The sequence below is a fragment of the Vulpes vulpes genome, chromosome 9 (assembly GCF_048418805.1).
Source record: "Vulpes vulpes isolate BD-2025 chromosome 9, VulVul3, whole genome shotgun sequence".
NCBI classification, from domain to species: Eukaryota; Metazoa; Chordata; class Mammalia; order Carnivora; family Canidae; genus Vulpes; species Vulpes vulpes.
This window is the reverse complement of record NC_132788.1, coordinates 60357656-60379793: the sequence shown is the minus strand read 5'-3', so window position 1 is coordinate 60379793 and position 22138 is coordinate 60357656. Positions and strand designations below refer to the sequence as shown.

General features: G+C 41.2%; 1 protein-coding gene and 1 long non-coding RNA gene across 5 annotated transcripts in view; one reads left to right on the top strand and one right to left on the bottom strand.

The window, feature by feature from the left end:
* HRH1 (histamine receptor H1) overlaps positions 1–16172 on the top strand; it is a 75590-nt gene extending 59418 nt beyond the window's left edge. For both annotated transcript variants that reach the window (XM_072720295.1, XM_026016895.2), the window contains exon 2: positions 13193–16172. In XM_072720295.1, coding sequence (XP_072576396.1) covers positions 13228–14691 — 1464 coding nt within the window. In that variant the 5' untranslated portion in view covers positions 13193–13227 and the 3' untranslated portion in view covers positions 14692–16172. The remainder of the gene's footprint in view (positions 1–13192) is intronic.
* Positions 197–22129, bottom strand: LOC140593903 (uncharacterized). Of its 3 annotated transcripts, XR_011994323.1 has the most exons (6): positions 21983–22129; positions 11306–11815; positions 7496–7740; positions 6731–6874; positions 2339–2482; positions 197–1304 (listed from the first exon to the last, which is right to left on the bottom strand). It is a non-coding gene; the product is annotated as an uncharacterized lncRNA (long non-coding RNA). The 3 variants fall into 3 exon arrangements; XR_011994324.1 differs by lacking the exons at positions 197–1304; positions 11306–11815 and having other exon boundaries at positions 1834–2482; positions 22021–22129; XR_011994325.1 differs by lacking the exons at positions 197–1304; positions 11306–11815; positions 21983–22129 and adding an exon at positions 9586–9885 and having other exon boundaries at positions 1834–2482.
* Between the last annotated feature and the right edge of the window lie 9 nt (positions 22130–22138).

The window sequence follows — 22138 nt, the reverse complement described above, 5'->3', positions numbered from 1 at the left end:
AGATTTTAAAAAAAAGAAAAATCATTTTAGCTATACTAGTTCCTTTGTATTTCCATATATATTTTAGAATGGTGTCATCCATATCTATAAGACACTTGGCTGAGATTTGGATAGGGATTGCATTAAATACATACATCAGTTTAGGGAGAGTTGACACATTAATATGCTGAATCTTCTAATCCATAAACACTGTGTATCTCATTTATTTAAATCTTTTATTTCTTTCATCAGCATTTTGTAGTTTTCAGCATATAAGTCTTGTACAAATTCTTCTTCTGAGAATGTCTTGATTTCCCTTCATTTCCTAAGGATATTTTCACCAAGTATGAGATTCTGGGTTGACAGTTCTTTTCCTATGGCCTCTGAAAATAATTGTGTCACTTTCTTCTCATCTCTATATTTTCTGATGAGAAATCTACTGTCTTTCTCATTATAGTGAGGTGTTTTCTCTAGCTGCTTTCAAGATTGTTTTCTTTGGAAAGCCAAATTTTTAAAAATTTTAAAGTATTACGTATCCTGGTGTGGGTTTTGAGAGGAGGTCATCCTATTTGAGGTTCACCCAGCTTCTTGATGAAGGTTTATGTCTCTTGCTAAATTTAGAAGTTTTCTTCAAGTACCTCTTCATCCTTACCCTCTTTCTTGTCAACTTCCAGCACTAAGCCTACATGATGTTAAGTCTTTTGTTACATAGATCTCTCCACAGATCTCTGGGACTCTGTCCTTCCCCCACTCCCATTCCAGAACTTCCTTCAGATGTTCAGATTGGGTAATTTCTGTTGTCTTCACTTCTGGTTCACTGATTGTTTCCTCTATTCTCTTTGTCTTGGTGTTGATCCCAACCATTGAGTTTTTATTTCAGTTATCAGATTTTTTTGTTCTAAAATTTCCGTTTGGTTCTTCTTTTTTTTTTTTTTTCTGTTTCTTTGTCCGGAGTTTCTATTTTTTTTTTCATTTGTCTCAAGCATGTTTCCATTTGCGTATTGAAGCATTTTTATGATGGTTACTTTAAAGTGTTTTTTGGGTCATTCTAGCATCCCTGTCATCTTGGCATTGGTATCTATTGATTGCTTTTAAAAATTCTGTATGAATTCTTCCCAGCTTTTCATATGAGAAATGATTTTCAACTGAAATGTGGGTGTTTTAGGTCGGCATTTGAGACTCTGGATAAAAGTCTTCTGTTTTATCTGTGTTTATGAGACACTGCTCTGGCAGGGGAAGCAAGAGGTGGTGGGATGAGGGTGCTCTTCCTCATTACTTGGAGGTGGGGGTAGAAGTCCAGGTTCCTTGTTCAGCTTCTTTGACACCTGAAGAGGGAGGGTCTTCATTACTCATGAGCAAGGACAAGTTCTAGCTCCCTACCAGGCCTCCAGGAATAACTCCCTGACTAGGAGGGGTAGAGGTGCCTCCTTACTGTTCCCCATGTGCCCTCCACTGACTTTGGGTGGGGGAGGGTAAAGGGGGAAGAGGGTGCAGGCTTATCTCCACCTGATGAGGATGAAAGTCCCTATTAGGGACTGTAGGGACACCACCCCAGTAGGAGGGTCAGTCACCTTGTAGCCTGACAAGGATGGATATCTTGGCTCCACTTGGCTCCTCTGCTGGCCAGGATGGGAACAGGGCTCTAGTTTTTTTTTTTTTTTTCTCTAATATTTTCTGTGGAGTTAGGCTGCAAGTAGACTAGTTTTAGTCTAGAAGTTTTCTATTTTGCTAGGCTGTTCCTGGTCCTTTGGCTAGACACAGCAGGCTTTTGTTGGGGCTTTTTCTTTTTTTTCTTTTTTCTTTTCTTTTCTTTTTTTTTTTTTTTTTTTGGTCTATGACCATTGGTGTTTCTGAGCTGCCAACCTTCATAGCTCAAAGTTTCAGATATATATGGCCAAACAGAAACCCAGGGAATTCATCACTGTGTCATTCTTTGGGTCCTGGGATTCCTAGCTGATCTGCCTTTGCCTCTCCATCTTTTAGATTTGTCTCATATTAGCTTTAAATATAATGTTCAAGGTTTTTTTAAATTGTGTTTAGCAGAAAAATAGGAAAAAAAAGTACCTGTACTCTATCTTCCCTGAAACAGATGTCTCAGTATGTTTTAAAAAGGTCTCCAGGTAGCCAAGGTTGAGAACCACTGGAATAGGCCATAAGTTCCATGAGCACTGGGGTTGTATCTGTGAAAGCCTATCATAACATCTGTGTCCGATGCCTCAATAAGGAGTTTTTGAATGGATGGATTGGTGGAAGGAAGGGAGGATGGTTGAATGGACGGATGGATGAGTGGGTGGATGAATGGGTGGGTAAATGAGTGCATATGAGAATGGAATGAGCAGCCAGACTGATTCACTCTCACCTGTGCTCCACTTTGCACAAACCTCGGCCTAGAGACAAGCCTGGCCCCAGCACCCGTAGGGCGCTTGGCCAGCAGGTGGCACTGAGGAGCCCCAGGTGAGGTGCTGGGACGGCCCGCTGCGCAGTCAGGCAGGGGGTCACTTGACTGAAAGAGACAGACATTAAAGAAACTCCCAATTACCTAGGAACTCTCTCTTGCAAACATCTCATCTGCCTCTCCTTTTTCTTCTATCAGCTCTTTTATTTACTTCAATATCATAAGTCATTCTTTTTTTTTCCTCAAGAAGAAAACAGCCTGGATAACTTTGGTCTTTGAAATGCCTTTCTCAAGGCTTAATCTCTGGGGATTTGGAACAAAAATAAAGCATTATTCATTGTGTCCTGAAATGATACTTGTATGCAGGCTGGGCCTGGTGTTGTGTACAGTGTCCTTGTCTAATGTTAGCACGGATGTTCATAGTTCTAATGCCATGAAATCTTTATTTAAAGCGTATGTTACAGCTCTCTCTTTCTTACTATACTGAAAAGGTAGGTGGGTTAGGGCAGGTGGGTGTCACTTGGGCCATTAAGGGACTTGTTTTTCAGTCATATTTGGATCTTAGTGTGGGGTACCAAGCCCTATAAACTCCAGAAGCCTGTTTTTTAAATTAAAATAGAAGCAAAAAATGATTCCTTTATCCTAAGGTCATCAGCACTGTGAGGATTCAGTAAAGCAACATGGAAACCATCCTAGCCCAATGCTAGTATATAGGAAACCTTGGAAATACTACTTTTCTTCTCCTTCGTTGCTTTTCAATGTCAGAGGGTAAGAAAGGATGGAGCTGGGCTTTTTTTATTTCTTTTGTCTGCCATAATAAAGGGATAATTACCATTCAGCTTCCCCTTCCTGGCCTAATTTCAAAATCCCAGCCTGTCATACTAGGGATGGAGCATGGGAGAGCAGACAAACAAGTCCAAATTATAAAGTGAGAGAAAATCATGGAGGCACAGGAAGAAAGAGTTGATGTAGCTAAATCATGTCCACACTTGGGCTTCTAAGAATTAAGAAGTTATGTGTAACATCTCTCTGTGCCCTCTCTACAAGAAACTGTAAGATACATTTTATCTAAACTTAGTTCCAACTAAAGTTGTCTTTCTGCTAAGGGACTATTTTACTTTCATTCAAAGGACAGTAGAATCTTGTAATTGATCCTGTTTTTCTTCTTTGCTCTGGCTCCTGGGAAGCTCAGAGTCAGAATTGTGGCCCAATTCTGGTGGCTCTTTAGGATCTACCCTGAGTTTCATCCTTATTTGGCTAACACTCCTTTATTTCCCTTTAAAAAATCCTAGTGCCTGGTAAGTATTTTAGGGAGTAATAGTAGTGTACCCAAATAGGTTTTTAAAACAGACAGAGGTCTGGAAATATAGACAGCCTCTTGCTTGTACCACTGAATTTTTTTTAATCAACTTTTTTGAGGCATAATTTATATACCATGAAATTCACCCATTCTGAGTAAATCATACAATTAAATTATTGTTAGTAAATGTCCACAGTTGTATAATCATCAGAATTCAATTTTAGGACATTGCCATCACTCCTGAAGACTCCTTCCTGTTTCCACCCCCCAGTCTCAGACAACCACTAATCTGCTTTCTGTCTCTCTGGGTCTCCTATGCTAGACTTTTCCTGTAAGTGGAATCATACAGTGTGCTGCCTTTTGTGTCTAGCTTCTTTTACTTGCATGATGTTTTTCTAGTTTATCCACGCAATAGCATGCGTCAGCACTTTGGGTTTTTTTTATTGACAAATAATATTCCATTGCATGGACATATCATATTTTGATTATTCGCCAGTTGATAAATATCAGAGTTGTTTCCACTTTCTGGCTATTATTAATACTAGAAACATTCACATGCAAATTTTTGTGCTGACAAATATCTTCAGTTCTCTTGAGTAGCTATCTAGGTATGGAATCATTGGTTATTATGGTAACTGTATTTAACTGAGGAACTACCAGACTTTTCAACAGTGGCTGCGTCATTTTACATTCTACCAGTAGTGAATGAAGATCCTAATTTCTCGACATTCTCATCAATGCTTATTATTGTCTGTCTTTTAAAAGTATAGTCATCCAGTGGATGCAAAGTGGTATCTCATTGTGGTTTTGATTTGCATTTTCCTGATGACTAATGCTGTTGAGTATCTTTTCATGAGGTTCTGAGTCATTCCTATACCTTCTTTGATGAAACATCTATTCAGATCCTTTGCCCATTTTTAAATTGGGTTATTTGTCTTATTACTATTGAGTTGGAAAAGTTCTTTATATATTCTGGATACATCAGACATATGATCCAGCATATACAGGAGGTACAAATATATTCTCCCATTCTGTAGCTTCTTACTTTCTTAGTGGTGCCATTTGAAACACAAGAGTTTTAAATTTTGACAAAATCCAACTTGGCAATTTTCCCCTTTAATGGGCTATGCCTTTAGTGTTGTATCTGAGAAATCGTTGGCTGACTCAAGATCTCAAAGATTTTCTCCTATTATTTCTTCTGATAGGTTTAAGAGGTTTAGCTGTTACACTTAGGACTATTGTCAATTTTGAGTTAATTTTTGTGTATAGTGTGAGGGGATGAATGCCATGACTCCTGTGCTGGAATAACTAATCTCTCCATATGCAAAGAGGAATCTAGACTTAGCCCTTCTGGGTCAGATGATATCCTCTAGCCCAATCACATGACTAGAGATCAGGTTTACTTGGTAAAAATTTGGCTGCCAGGGCCCACCCGTAGCTGGATGATGGTTCTCAGGGAAGGAAGCTTATGAGCTGTGGAAATACCCCAAGAAGAGTCTATTCCAGGGTCATTGTCTTATATTCAGCACTCCAGATTCCCTATGAACTAGCTTGACATTTCCAGCTTGGGGCCAACAGGTCAGATCCTCAAATTTTGTTTTTGCTTGACCTGTGTTCAAGAAAACAAGTGAATAATTGATGTTTTAAAACAAAAAGATTTCATGTAAAAATCCAGCTTTTATGCTTCATTTTAAAAATAGGCAGATCTGAGCCTGCAGTAGTTGGTGGCGTCTGAGCAAGAGCTGTCCTCTTTAGACAGAATATACTCTACAGGTTGCCCCAGGCCCCACCACTCCCTATTTTTATTAAATTCCCCTCCCTTACTCTGTAGACATTTGAATGTGTACCTCCACCCCCAGAACAATCTTCAGGACCTTTCTCTGCCCACAAGGTCATCTACCTCTTGTATCTTACCCAGAGGCTAACGCTTAACCCACCACTGCCCTAGATTCAAAGTCAGGCATGTTCCTGCAGTAGGGGGTTCATAATGGGATTTTGCTATTTGCAGTCTGCTCTCTGTACTACGACCAGTGGCACTGATAAGCCTAGGTGTTTTATGGAAATTATGCCTTGGTGAGACTCAATTAGAATATGTAGTACTTGGGGTACTTTCATGCATGGCACTTCTCTCTCAGAGTTAAAGCAAAGAAACTAATGTTCAGACTTGATGAAAATAAGCTGCCAAGGCAAATGGTTCTCAGAGGGGAGAGCAGTTTGGAATGAGGAGTGGTGGGTGAGGCAATTTAGAATGTATCAAGAAAGGAATCCCAAACTCTTACTTTTCACTAAAGAAAATAAGCAATGGGGCAGCCCGGTGGCTCAGTGGTTTAGCGCTGCCTTCAGCCCAGGGCCTGATCCTGGAGACCCAGGATCGAGTCCCATGTCGGGCTCCCTGCGTGGAGCCTGCTTCTCCCTCTGCCTGTGTCTCCGCCCCTCTCTGTCTCTGTGTCTCTCATGAATAAATAAATAAAATCTTTAAAAAAAAAAAAAAAGAAATGATGTGCTAAGAATGTGGAAGACCTTTCTTTAAAAATTTTTTTCCCAATGGAATAAATCTATTTTATTTTATTTTTAAAAATGAATGAGGTTCCTATTTTTCTCCTTTATAAAACTAAGATGCTCTCAGTGTTGATATCTTGGGAAATGCCAAAGATAATAAACATCACTCACTACCCAGAGAAAACCACTGTTAATATAATGTAACAGAGACTCACCTTTATGTAAACCTGATAATGGAATTGACATAATCCTGGTTAAACAATGTGCCTTGTAAATTTAACTTCATCATAAGCATTTTTGATATTTCTAATGGCCCTGCATAAATGTGATTATCAATGACTGCATGATATTCTATTCTGTAGCTATCCCATAATATATTTAGTTCCCAGATGTTAGATTTCTTTCCTTCTATTGCCTATCATAAATGATGTTGCTGGAAGCCTCCTTGTGCATAAATCTGTATTCATGTTTTGGATTCCCATGAGAGAAATTTCCAACAATGAAGTTTCCAGGAAAAAGTAGAAGTTACCGATATTCATCAATAGCATAAATCTTACCTCCAAGTTTTGTTCGTTTAGACATCCTTGTGAAAAATAGGCAGTTAGATCCTTCTCCATGCATCTCCTGCTGCTCTTCATTCGTGTCTTGCTTTTTCAGATCCCATCCAAAAAGCTTCTGTTCTGCATCCCTCGTGTACCAGCCTGGTGCCAGCATGGGAGAATGGCAGTGAATGAAAACGTGTGGGCTCTGTTGTGAAGGAGGGTGTGTCCCTTGATGCTCATGCGTGTCTCATGTCAGAAACAGAAATAGTGGACACTTTCCATGTCCCAGAGGTGGTCCCTTTTTAGTTAGGGAGAATCAGCTAAAGAAAGAATGATAAGCTAGGTGATGTCAAGGGGAGTGTTAGAAACATTGTGGGGACTTAGATGCTTCAAGGCAAATGGTGCTCCCTTTGGGACAAACAACACAAGCAAAAGCAGAGAGGTGTAAAGAGCTTTCTTATCCCTTGTCCCCTGATGCCTTCCTGGGTTCATCGTTCCAACGATTCCCTCCCAATTCCTTGAATTCAGCTCTGTACTTTTATTCTTTCTCTTCTTCATCCTAAATTCCTTTTCCTTCCTCCTGGTGAACTTCTACTCATCCTTTGAAGCCCAGCTCACACATCACTCCTTCTCCAGTGTTCTTCCTGACATCTACATTCCACCTTGAGAGAGGCTGTCCCTCTCTCCTCCGTCCTGTCATCTGCTTTGATCTTACCTCAGTCATCATATTTGTCCCAGTTACATTCTAGAAGTTTTCATTTTTTGATGCTATTCCCTTACCTTTTGTCGTTCTTCGCATGTTAACTGGAAAACTCCTTGAAATCAGGGATCTGGTTTGGCTGTGTGTGATAGAAAACCTAAGTTATCCCAGAGGTAGAGAGTCCTGACTGAGTTGGCAGCTCTGCAGTCACCAAAGACCTCAGCTCTGTCCAAATTGCTGCTTCACTGTTGTCATTATGTGGCTCTTCCTCATGGTCCCAAGAAGGCTGCTTAAGCCATATTCATCCTATTGCCATTCCAGCCAGCTGGAAGAATGAAAGGCCAAAGAAAAGAACACATTCTCCATTTAGGGTTGCTTTCTGGAAGTTGCAAGCTACATTTCCATTTCTGTTTCATTGGAACTTAGTCACATGGTCATACCCAGCTACAAAGGAGCCTGGAAAATGTAGTCTCTATTCCAGGCAGCCATGTACTCAGAAAAAATAGAAGTCTATTCCCAAATAGAGGAGAACTGATACTGGAAGACTATGAGCAGTTTCTGCCACAGTGAAAAACAAGGAAGTTGGGATGATTCCCCTGAGCCAGACTGGGCCAGCTGTGGGATCATTGTGCTATTCACCCAGAAATGGAAGAAAACAGCTACTATTAACTGAGCACTTCCTATATGTCAGGCACTGTATGAGGTGCTTCTGCCCCATTTGAGAGGTGAGGAAAACTAAGACTTGGCAGAGTGAAATATCTTGCCCAGCTAAATAGGGCAGAAATAGGATCAAAGCAGAGGTTAACTGGTTTGCAAAGCTTGGGTTTTTAACCACTGCCCAATTCCTCCATCCAAGTGAGCTCGAGCTTTCTGTGGATCAGCATTGCTGAAATAGGATGGAAAGCAGGGAATATGAGGCCACTGGGTGCCTTCTTTAAAGTGTAGCATCTCTTCAAACCCACCAGTTCTTCTTGCCTCCCCTTCCTATTCACAGAGATCCCTGCCTATTGGTCTCTTTTATCTAAAATCAATATCTGCAAGTTTTGTTTAGGTAAATAATTGCCCCTGAGAAAGAAGGAGTATTTCTAATTTGGAATCAGATCCAGGCCACCTCTTCTTGCATACCTCCCATGATGGAGAGCTTATTATCTATCAAGGCAATTCATTGAATTGTTAGATAACATCTATTTTTAGAAAGTCCTTTTTTACCTTGAGCAGTAAGCTATATTCTTTGGCAGTTCATGGTGTTTATTCTTCAGTTAGACCAGTAGTTCTCAACTAAGGATCATTTTGCCTCCCAGTGGATTTCTGATAATGTCAAAGAGATATTTTTGGTTGTCATGACCAAGAAGAGGGTGAGGATACTATGGCATCTAGTGAGCAGAGGCCAGGGATACTGCTAAACATCCAACAATACAGGACAATCCTTCACAACAAGGAAATATCCAGCTAAAAATGTCAATAGAACAAAACCTGAGAAACCGTTAGATAGACTGAAATTTGAACCTGGACTTCACCAGTCTCTTCCTAGCTGTGTGACCCTAGCTGTGTGACCCTGCGTCGGTTGCTTCACCCCTCTGAGCCTGACCTGACCATTTCCTCATCTCTACCTTGAGGATCATCACAAGACCTCTCTATGGGCTTGTGGTAGCCATTTAATAACTGATATCTGAAAAGCCCAGGGCTTGGCTCCTTACTGTCATAGCTGCTCCAGTCAGCATTCCCAGGATGTGGAAGATACACTGACTACCTCTGTTTACTTGCTGGCACATGGACCTGATTGGATTAGACTGTTTGTAATCACTCTGGAAAAAGTCCTGCTGCAGCTAATAGTTTTGGAATGGAGCCATTGCCTTAATTCAAAAATGATGGCTTGCTTATGCACATGAGCCTCTTAGAGGAATGGGGTTCATTTCTGCTTGTCACCCAGTCCTCATTACCTGGGGATTAGCAGAGCTTTCCTACCCCACTGCCTCAACTGACACTCCCAACAGCCCAGGGAGGGAGGTAATGATGTTTTCCCCACTTTTCAGTTGAGGAAATTAGAGTCATGGCTGTTTACCCAAGCTCCACACAGTCCACCAAGTGACAGAGCCTGGGGGGGAACTCTCTCCTTCCATCACTTGCTTCTCTAGGGACACAGAGCTATAAAGAATCTACAGGTGCCCACCTTTCTTCTCCAACTGGCTTGTCCAAAGTGCCTCTTCTAGCTTCCATTCTCTCAGAGCACACTATTGCTTGCATCATCTCTGTAGGCTTGGCTTTGGTCCCAGAGAGGGTACCTCAGAACCCAACAAAGTCTGGGCAGCCCGAAGGGAGCATGACCTCCTGTGTAGAATGAGGTGCAGTGAGGATCCATGTCCCCAAATAATTCCTCCGCTCAACTTGACATTCCTTTGGCTCTCATAGAGAGAAAACCATTCAACCATCTGTTTTTCAAAATGCAGATCCCTGAGGCAGGGGAAATCATCTTACATTAGTTACCTCATGGGGTAGGACATGTTCAGGGATTGTGTAAGAGCACCAAAGACAAGGAATGGCATATGGGCCTGTGACCCTGGCAGTCACACAGGCCATGTGCTCAAGAGGCCTCCTGTCTTGGTTTCATATTCTGATGTTGCCATCTTGAAATTCTCTTTTTTTAACTTATATTTTTTAAGGATTTTATTTATTTACTCATTAGAGACACAGAGAGAGAGGCAGAGATGTAGGCAGAGGGAGAAGCAGGCTCCCTGCAGGGAGCCCGATGTGGTACTCCATCCTGGGACTGCAGGATCACACCCTGAGCCAAAGGCAGATATTCAACTGCTGAGCCATCAGGTGTCCTCATCTTGAAATTCTAAATAATTGTTTAATTTTTAATTCTGCCCTGGGCCCTACAAATTACATAGCCAGTCCTGAATTGGACATGAAGTTAATGTTGATATAGCTGCTCCTGTTGACTTTTTGGGCACCCACTTTTCAGGGATCCCTCGGGCTTCCCCTTCTTTCCCTGACACCCCATCCTCCACCTCGCATTCCTCAGGGGAGTCAGGTGCCAAGATTGGTCTGCATATAGCAGGTGGTTGCTGCAGTTGCCTTTCCAGGAATCCTGAATTCCATAGCATCAGAAGACAAAAGTGGCTTCTCTTGTTCTAGAGCAGATCACTGAGCTGAAATGAACCTTTCACCAGGAAATACCTGTTGAATGAGTAAATTCTGAGCTGAGGTGCTTCATAGCACCCTGCCTCTCACTCACTTACTCATCCACTTAACAAATATGTATTGATCTTTTGCTTTTATGCTTATGCAAAATAACATTTCCAAGCTACAAAGGAGAACATGTGATAAAGAATCAAGCTTACAGTGATAGGTGAGGATAAACATATATATGCTACATTAAGTTTCCCCAACATTTTACTATGAAAATGTTTGATAAAATAGAAAATTTGGAAACATTGTAGGGTAAACACCTCTATATCTATCACTTGGGTTATAAATTAATATTTTGCTCTTTCTGTTTTATTATATGTCTGTTCCTTTATCCCTTCTTCTAACCAACTATCCATCCAACTTGTTTTTTCATTTCAAAGTAAGTTGCAGACTCAGTAGATTCTCACCCCTAAACGCTTAATATCCAATGGTAATTTTTAGTTCAGTGATCTCAGTTCAATCATAACAACTTTTTTTTTTAGTCAAAAGGGAAAAAATCAGTGTTTTTTATATAAAAATATCATTTTCTGTCAAATTATTGAATGACAAATGGTATATGCATGGTGAAAAGAAATTCTCATTTCCCCTCTGTGTGCAATGAGACAAAGAGAGAAATGAGAGAAGAGAATTTTCCTCAAGTCAAAAAGGAAAATAGAGAAACGAGACACATCTATAGCAGAGAGAGTGGTTGGAGTTACCTTGGGAATGCCAAGGCTATGGGAGTGTCTGGAGGAACTGCTTCCTGTTTCCTTCCAACCAAAATCGAAAATAAAATTGAGATGAACTTCCTTAGCCTCTTTCCTCTTTCTTGAGGTGGCTGCGATCTATTCCAAGGGATGTGAGCTTGGTCAGGGCTGAAGGTGAAGCTGCAAGGTCCTGGTTTGGGATGTGGAGGTGGAGAAAGAGAGAGGCTGAAGCTGTAGATTTGGAAGCTGTTATCTTCACAGAGCTGATGGCTGGGGCGGATGGGGGTGAGTGGGGAAAGCTCTCAGGCAGACATCAGAGAGTGACAGGAGCAGAGAGCAGGACTGGGTCACAAGAGCAGAAGGTGATGCTGTTCAGAGGAGGCACACTCAGAGAAGCTGGAGGGTTGCCCTGATGGACAGTTTGGAGCTGGAGGAGAATATGGAAAAATGCCTAAAGCAGACTCTAAATAGGATAACTGGAAAAGCCTTGAGAGATCACCTGTGCCACCTTTCATGTTTGACCTGTGAGAAAATAAAGAATGAGAGGTCACTCAAAATATCAGTGGCAGAGCTGGGGCAAAATCAATGCTACCCACGTGGTGCTTTTCCAGCAAAGTAACTCAAGGGTTCCTCTTACAAGGAACAAATGTCTTAGGGCCTTGCTTTTTATCATTAAAATATCATTCGAATTTAGCTTTTTTCTCAAGAATTTATCTGGGTTTGTCTTAATGTGAAAGTAGTTTGTTTTTGCTAAATTATTGAGAGAGATTTGCACTCAGGGCTTCTCAGTTTTCTTCAAACTCTATCACTTTTTGATGAATATCAAAATCTCACAGCCTCTTCCAGAAATTTTAAGACCTACTTCTACCTCTCACCCCAGTTGAGGATCACCAATAACAGGATACAATATGTTTTCAGTACAGCCTTATTAGCAAGGAAGGTTTTGTTACATATTACTTTGTATAGTTTATATAACGAAAAAAATTTCAAATACAAAAGCAAAATAAGTTTAAAAAGGTAAAATATGCTTTCTTAAACCACATAACTCTTCTCATTTGAGAACCATTAGTCTAAAGAGGTGCTAGTTTTATTTCCTGCTTTTTGTACCATTGTTATCTCCCCCATATCAGTTACAGATGCTTTTAGCTACAAGTGAACACTCCCACGACAGTGACTTAAGCAAAGAAGACATTTCATTATTTCCCACTAAAAACCAATATTAAGGAAGGAGATTCCAGGGTTGGTTTAGCACCTCAGTGATAACAGGACTCTGAGTTGGTGTTTCAGTGGTTTTCTTAGCATTTCCCTGCTGTCCCCAAGACGACTGCCATAGATAGCCCCAAGCATCACCTCCTGTCAGGAAGAAGGGGACAAGGAGAAGTAACACTTTTCCTGCTTTTGATCATTTGTCAGAGAGCAAGAACTTTCTAGAACCCTGGCTCTGCCATGAGACTTCCGTATCTACTTCCTTTGCCACAGTCATGAGGCCTAGATCAGCCACTCCTAGATCAGCCACTGGCAAAGAACTAGAATGCCATGTCCAGCTAAGACCAGCCATAATGCAGCCCACCTTCCCAGAACACTTGCAACATAGGACTTAAACTTTGCCTTGCTTTTGCCCAACTCCCTCACTAGAATGTAAACTCCATGAGGGCAGAGATTTTTGTTTTGTTCACTTCTGTATTCTCAATGTCCAGAAAAATGTCAGGAATTCACTAACTAGTCATTGAATAAGTGAAGAAATGAATGACTAAGGGAGAAGGGGATCTAGATTATAGGTAACGAGCAGTATCTATTACCCCCAACAGCATGCAACCCCAGTTAGATCAACTTGATGGTACCAAGTGACTCTACTGATCTCCAAGGCTCTGATCTTAATCCTTGTGTCTCTCTTTCCAGGGAGGGAACCACAGCTGGAGGCTGCTCTTGTGCCAATGAACCTTCCCAATTCTTCCTGCATCTTTGAAGACAAGATGTGTGAAGGGAACAAGACCACCATAGCCAACCCCAAACTGATGCCCCTCGTGGTGTTCCTGAGTGCCATCTCCTTGGTCACAGTGGGACTCAACCTGCTGGTCCTGTATGCTGTGCGGAGCGAGCGAAAGCTACACACCGTGGGGAACCTGTACATTGTCAGCCTCTCTGTGGCAGACCTGATCGTGGGAGCTGTTGTCATGCCCATGAACATCCTTTACCTCCTCATGTCCAGGTGGTCCCTAGGCCAGCCTCTCTGCCTATTTTGGCTTTCTATGGACTATGTGGCCAGTACAGCATCCATTTTCAGTGTCTTCATCTTGTGCATTGATCGTTACCGCTCTGTCCAGCAGCCCCTCAGATACCTGAAGTATCGTACCAAGACCCGAGCATCAGCCACTATCTTGGGGGCCTGGTTTCTCTCCTTCTTGTGGATTATTCCCATTCTGGGATGGCATCACTTTATGTCACAGACCTCAGGACACCGGGAAGACAAGTGTGAGACAGACTTCTATGATGTCACCTGGTTCAAGATCATGACTGCCATCATCAACTTCTATCTGCCCACCTTGCTCATGCTCTGGTTCTATGCCAGGATCTACAAGGCTGTACGGCAGCACTGTCAGCACCGAGAACTCATCAATGGATCCCTCCCTTCCTTCTCTGAACCTAAGCTGAAGCCAGAGAACCCCAAGGCAGGGGCCAAGAAACCAGGGAAGGAGTCTCCTTGGGAAGTTCTGAAAAGGAAGTCAAAAGATGCCAGTGGTGAGCCTGTCTTGAAGCCACCATCCCAAGATTCAGAGGAGATGAAATCCCCAAGTGTCTTCAGTCAAGAGGAGGACAGAGAGGTGGACAAACTCCAGTGCTTTCCACTTAACATTGTGCAGGTGCAGACTGAGGCAGAGGGGAGTGTCAGGAGTTACGTAGCTATCAACCAGAGCCAGAGCATGCTTGAGATGGATGAACAGGGTCTGAACATGCGTGGGGCCAATGAGACATCAGAGGATCAGATCCTAGGTGATAGCCAGTCTTTCTCTCGGACAGACTCAGACACCCCCACAGAGTCAGGATCAGGGAAAGGGAAACCTAGAAGTGAGTCTAGCACAGGCCTGGATTATATCAAGTTCACTTGGAAGAGGCTCCGCTCACATTCAAGGCAATATGTGTCTGGGTTACACATGAACCGAGAACGAAAGGCTGCCAAACAATTGGGTTTTATTATGGCGGCCTTCATCCTTTGTTGGATTCCTTACTTCATCTTCTTCATGGTCATTGCTTTCTGCAAGAGCTGTTGCAATGAGCGTGTGCACATGTTCACCATCTGGCTGGGCTATATCAACTCCACGCTGAACCCCCTCATTTATCCCTTATGCAATGAAAACTTCAAGAAGACATTCAAGAAAATTCTGCACATTCGCTCCTAAGGGAGGCGACCAGGGGATGCAACCAAAGTGACACTTAGGATAGTCCCGAAGAAAACAGAGGATGAAGGCCTGTGAGTTGCCAGGCACCTGGGCTTTCTGGAGTCAAAAGAATAGTCTTAAAGACTAGGTAACTTAGAAAGTTCTTAGGCACCATTGACAGAACAGCAGATGGCGGTGGTCAACAGAGAGAGCAGGATATATCCAAGACAATCGGATGTGGATGAGTTCTCCTGCTCCTCAGGAAATGTGAGAGCCTCAGACTCTCAATGTAATTCAAGCTTGCAGACTGGAATTAATTGGAAACTGAAGGGACACATGGAGAGAATTTTACTGCAGAATTAGATGGAATTCTCAAGCCTTCCTGGAATGGAGTTATAGGACTGTGCAGAGACCTTACATATGCGGATAGATGCTGTCCCTTTCCAGGGGTCACCTTGATAGGCATTGACAGCTATTCCATCGTGACTATAACTTCTCAGAACACCTGTCCTCTGAGGCTCTTCTACAGTTTTCTCCAGAACCTGTGTCTGAACCATGTTGGAAATTCTACCTTATTGTTTCTCATTCCTACATATCTTAGAGTTGGTAGGACACTATGCAGCTTGATTATTTTCAATCCCACATTCCTTTTGACTATTAACAAAATAGTGATAAAAGCTACCCTCAAAAGAAAGAGAAAAAGGGTACTTTTTAATGGTTGCACAATAAAAAGCAAACAAAAAATGGGAATGGGGAGAAGAAAGCCATATTTCTTGAAGGCTGGGTCATGTTTATCTCATTTAAGCTTCATGACACCTCACCGCAGGAGGACGGTATTACTAGGGGAGCAGATTGAGGGACATAGCTAGTTATGTGAGGGAGCTAGAATGAAAATCCAGTGGGGCTGCGGCTCGTTGTAACACATTTCCTCCAAAAGGCAAAAATTTGTCCTGTTAAGTATACAACACACGCATGCACACACACACACTATTCCTGAGAGTGGTGGCAATTCTCAAAAGGATGTGTTGAGAGAAGGAACAGCTGACATAGAATATGCCTGAGGCTGCAGTAGGTGATACTTTGAAGGAACAGTTTCATTTTTATCTGTGAGTTCTGCTGTGTTTGTTGAAGAAAAGTCATCATGTTCTTTTATAGTTACAGTTCTTCAGTAAAAACTAGCAAAGTCATGGAAACATACAGTTTTCCTTGGGGTTTATATCTCAATCTGGTTGTGATTTATATTTTAAAACTTAATGGCAAGCTGTCATACATGTAGCAAAATGGAGTGCGTGTACAAGCTGGTATTTTGTGTCTTGTGTTCCTATTTGCATGATCTGTTACAATGACAGATTTTTACCTACCTAAAATATATTTGAAACTATACTGTTATGACTTTGACTTATTTAATTCTGCCTTTCTGAGTCTCTTGGACTGAAAAGATGTATTGAAACGTACTGTCAAATATTACGAGATCTAATACAGCGTTTCTCTTTGGTTTCTGGTCACATTCGTAAATGTCTTTAGAAAAGAACTTACTTTTTATAACAAGCTTCACTCTGCTTGACATCTCCCAAAGCTCTGCTTGCTCCAAACTTAGGGGAGCCAAAGAGACCTTTTTCCTGGTTTTAAAAGCTGCAGCCAGTCTGCTCCCAGGTCAAAAGAGGTTTCTCAAGTGCCCATTATTTATGTTGATGTATGGTAGAGGCAACTAGTGAAGAGAAGTGTTTATGTGCTCTGACTTTGGGCTGAAGAGACTTAGGAATTTGAGCCTGACAAGAACAAGAAACAGTAATTATAAATGGTCAGAGCATAGGAAAACAAGATCCATGCATTATTGAATACAATATTTATGGTGTGTGCAGAGTGTCTGGTACACAGTGGGGACTCATATGTATTTTTTTCATATGTAGTTTTAAAAATACTGATCTTACTATGTGCGAGGCCTCATGCTTTGCCACCATGATCTAATTTAACCTATATGCCAATCTCATGAGGGAAATTTCTGTGTTTTTACAACTAGGCATATTGAGGCACAGAGAGAAATTGAGGAATGGGAAGGCAGACAGAAAAAGAGAAGTAGAAAGTGGCAGACAGAAAGAGCATAAACCAAGTGGCATGATACTAATACACACAAGAAAAATCTACATTCAAGAACATATTCTGCGTCAATGTATTCAGAAGTTAAATATATTCAAAAGAAGAATAAACCATCCTTAGCTCTTGATAAATAGAAATTCCTTCAAATGATTCTCTAAAGACCACATGAAAACCAGTCAACAACTGCATCACATAAATCTTTAAAAGCTTGTGAAACTACTCTATATAATAGAAATTGCTATAGATCTTAGAAGTTGGTAATGTTAATAAAGTGTTCATTCAGAAAATCCATTAGTCTTCAGATTGGCCATTTGATAGATTGGTCATTTGGCAACTTGGCTTGCAGACAATTGCTGATGTCTCTTTTGAAAATGGGCCTTCCAAAGGCAGACTTAAGTCCTAACACAGGGTAAAAAGGATGTTGAGGCTCTTTGGCTGAGATGCATTCTAAGTTCTGTAGAGAAATAATGCTGTTAAGATCCAATTTGCCAATATGTCATTCCACAGTTTCTTGAGCTTTCAAAGCCTAGGCTACGCAGCATATGGTTCCCATTGTGGGGAGCATGTGCTCTCCTCAACTGAGCTGCAAGTCAAATGATGAAGGTGGATAGATTTGAATCACTGTTTCCTTGAATAAGTGTCATGGGCCTCATTGCCTTGCTGTGTCTGAGAATATTATCTGCCTTTTTAAGGGTCCTGGTCTTGTATCTTTCATGATGCTCCATCATCTTGGTGCCCCAAGGCATGAACATCAGTTCAAAAGTCCAAAGCTTAGAGTGAAGAATCATCCTGTGTCTACCTCTACTGCAATTTACTCTGAACAGGTTGGGGTGGGGTGGGATGGGGTGGGGGCAGATGGCACATGTAGTACAAACATGGTTGGAAGACCAACAGTTCCCAGAGAGGTGGAATCCTTGTGAGCTGGGTGGAAACTCCAAAAAGGTGTTCACTGTAAGTATCTTGAAGTCCAGCAGAGGGAACAAGCTTATAAAGTACAAACATCGACCTACGCTCATATATGCCTTCACTCTATTGAGTGAAGCCTAAATATGGGTGGGTGTCATCCTACTGGGGTTTTTGAAAGTCAATTTTGTTGCATTGCACCAAAATTAAAATTAAAATGCACCCATTTAAAATGTAGAGGTCAATGAGTTTTGACAGATGTACAGACCCATGTCATCCCCATCTCAATCAAGACATAGAACATTTCCATCATCCCCAAAAATTCTTCATGTCCCTCTGTGCCCCAGACAACTACTGATCTGACTTCTAATCACTATGGATTAGTTGTGCTGATTGTAGAACCTTGCATAAGTGGAATTATATGTAATTTTTTTGTCCATTTGTCAAAGATTTACCCACATTTCAACTGGGTTTATGATCATCATCATTATCATTGAAGTATAGCTGATATACAATGTTATATTAGTTTCAAGTGTACCATATGTGATTTGACAGTTCTGATTGAACTGGATGATCTGGATGATTACTGAATGCTCACACAGTAAATGTAGTCACCATACAACGTGATTATAACATTAATGACTATATTCTCTATGCTGTACTTTTCATTTCCATGATTTACTTATTTTGCGATTGGAATTTTGTACCTCTTAATCCCTTTCACCTATTTTGTCCACACCCCACCCTCCTCCCTCTGGCAACCACCAGTTTGTCTCTGTATTTATGAATCTGTTTCTGTTTTGTTCGCTTATTTGGTTTGTTTTTTAGAATCCATATATAAGTGAAATAATATAGTAGTTGTCTTTCTGTGACCTATTTTACTTAGCAAAATAGGTTTTTCCTAGGTCTTTTCATGTTGTTGCAAATAGCAAGATTTCCTTTTTTTTTACAGCTGAGTAATCTTCCAGTGTGTGTGTGTGTGTGTGTGTTCCTTATTCTTTCATCTATCAGTGGACACTTTGGCTGCTTTTATATATTGGCTATTGTTAATAATGTTGCAATAAACATAGGGGTATATACATTTTTTCAAATTAGTGTTTTTGTTTTCTTTGGGTAAACATCCAATGGTGGAATTACTGGATTAAATTTATTTCTATTTTTAATTTTTTGAGGAACTGCCATACTGTTCTCCACAGTGGTTGCACCAATTTATATTCCCACCAATGGTGCACAAGTGTTCCCCTTTCTCCAGGTCTTCACCAACACTTGTTATTTGTTTTTTGTTGTTGTTGTTTTCTTGATACTAGGCGTTCTGATTGGTGTGAGAGGATATCTCACCATGGTTTTGATTTGCATTTCCCTCTCTCTCTCTCTTTTTTAAAGATTTTATTTGTGCATGAGAGACAGAGAGAGAGGCAGAGACACTGGCAGAGGGAGAAGCGGGATCCCTGTGGGGAACACTGATGTGGGACTTGATCCCAGGACCCTGGGATCAGGACCTGAGCCAAAGGCAGATGCTCAACCACTGAACCACCCAAGTGCCCTGCATTTCCCTCATGATTAGTTGATGTTGAGCATGTTTTCATGCATCTGTTGGCCTTCTTTATGTCTTTGGAGAAATGTCTATTCAGGTTCTCTGCCCATTTTTAATTGGATTATTATTATTTGTGCATGCATGCATGTGTGTGTGTGTGTGTGTGTGTGTTGAATTGTGTAAGTTCTTTATCTGTTTTGTATATTAACTCCTTATCAGATATATGATTTGCAAATGACTTCTTCCATTCACTAGGTTGCCTTTTGTTTTGTTGGTGGTTTACTTTGCTGGGCAAAAACTTTTTAAAGATTTTATTTATTTATTTATGAGAGACACAGAGAGAGAGAGAGAGAGGCAGAGACACAGGTAGAGGGAGAAGCAGGCTCCATGCAGAGAGCCCGATATGGGACTTGATCCCAGGACTCTGGGATCATGCCCCGAGCCATAGGCAGACAGACGTTCAACCCCCGAGCCACTCAGGTGTCCCAAAAGCTTTTTATTTTGGTGTAATAATAGTTTATTTTTGCTTTTGTTTCCCTTGCCTGAGGAGACATTTCCTTAAATTCATTGCTAAGGCCAATGTCCAAGAGATTACTGCCTATGTTTTAAGAATTTTATGGTTTCAGGTCTCATATTTAGGTTTTTAATTCAATTTGGGTTTATTTTTGTGTTTGGTGTAAGAAAGTGCTCCAGTTTAATTCTTTTGCATGTAGCTGTCCAGTTTCCCCAGCAGCATTTATTGAAGAGACTGTATTATCCCCATGGTATATTCTTGCTTCCTTTGCCATAGATTAATTGACCATATAAACATGAGTTTATTTCTGGGCTCTCTATCCTGTTTCATTGATCTATGTATTTTTTGTGTGTGTGCCAGTCCCATACTGTTTTTATTATTGCAGCTTTGTAATATACCTTGAAGTCTGAGATTATGATACTTCCAGCTTTGCTCTTCTTTTTCAAGATCCACTTTGGCTATTTGGAGTCTTTTGTGGTTCCATACAAATGTTAGAAGCATTTTTTCTAGTTCTAAGAAAAATGCTATTGATATTTCAATTAAAATTGCATTGAATCTGTAGATTGCTCTGGGAAGTATGGACATTTTAACAGTATTAGTTCTTCCAATCCATGACCATGGAACATCTTTCCATTTGTGTCATCTTCCATTTTTCATCAATGTCTTAGAGTTTTCAAAATATAGGTCTTTCACCTCATTGGTTACATTTATTCCTAGGTAATCTTTTTGGTGCATCAACTTTTGAAGACAGAGAAAGAATTACACAAGCAAAGGAAGTGTGAGGGTATTGATGGGGGGGGGGGGAGATTTATAGAGTATGCTTAAAATATCAGAATTAGTTTGGTGTGACCCAAGTATGCAGTCTGAGGGGGCCGTGGCAGGAGAGGAGTCTGCAATAAGGAAAGAATTTATAATAGTGCATTTTACCTGGTCCCTGTGCTCTTAAAAAAAAAAACTATCCTTTTTCAACACGCTTTCTCTACTCTTTTGTGCTCTAGAAAGGGTTTACTGCAAATAAATATCCATTCCTGTATGACTTAAACTAAGACTCGTGGATACCTTCCTTGTGACAAAGCAAGACCGTCCTTCTGAACTGGTATTCTTTGCCTTATAAATGTTTAGCTGAACTACTTGTATCTTCTGATCAATCAAAACAAAATGCGTTGTTAACCAACTTTAGTTAAGCTTTTCCCATACCTTCCAGGCTCCTTATTTTTGACATACTCTCAGCCTGAGTCACAACCCCTCCAGAAAATAGACTGATCTTAAGGTAAAACATTCTCTGATCTACTATCCAACCAAGCCACCCTTTCCTCCTACTCTCTCATACCCAGCTTTTTCTACCCTTCTTCACTCTTCCCTATTAAGGAAAAATTCTTTTTGCCTAACCCTTCAGACACTTGAAGATCTTTTAGTCAGAGGGGTCTGCCTATTACAAGAGGCCCTTCCCTCCCCTTATCCTTCCCCCTTGCAATAATCCTTTCAAATAAAGTATCTCCTTACTAAGTCTGGATTTGTTTTCTTATTTGACAGAGTCAAACAGGCTTCCATTAGAATCCTATCCCCAAAGCTCTGTAACCTTCAACAAGCCACTTAACTTTTCCTAGTCTCTGTTCCACCTATGTTTCAGGAAATTCGTGGTGATTAGAAAATGTGAAATCCTGAAAACATGGGAGATAATAGTAGTCATTACTCTTGTTAGGAGTCTATTGAGCTACATCAGAGTCACTTTCATTCCTTATGAATGAATGGCCTTATATGTCACATTAAGTTTATACTCACTATTGTGTCTTCCATACCTGACCAATGCTTGGCATATGGTATATGCGTGATAAATAATTTGGAATGAGTAACTTTATCCCATCGACAGCAGGGAGCTATGGGAATATTGCCTGGTTTAGATAGAAGAGGTTAAGGGGCACCTGGGTGGCTCAGTGGTTGAGCCTCTGCCGTCTGCTGAGGTGGTGATCCCAGGGTCCTGGGATCGAATCCTGCATCAGGTTCCCCAAGGGAGCCTGCTTCTCCCTCTGCCTGTGTCTCTACCCCTCACTGTGTCTCTCATGAATAAATACATAAATAAATCTTAAAAAAAAAAAACAGGTTAATCACTGACAATCTTCATGAGCTTTTACCTATTAAAATTCTCGTCTGTCTCCACACCTCCTCCTTAATGACGCCTGGGATATGTTTGATGCTGCCTGTCCTGGAAAATGGAAATGATCATAATTCCTCTACACATTCCCACAGCTGACAAACCGGCTTACCACACCCAGCTCAGCTCTCCCTGGAGTCCCTCGCCCACCTCCTGACGCTCCGCCTTCCGTGCAACTCAAGCTCCGCCCACTCAGCCGGGTGTTGGTAGGGGCTCGTTTACCAGGTCGGGTCCCCGCCTCCGTGTGCGCACGCGCACCACCGCCCGG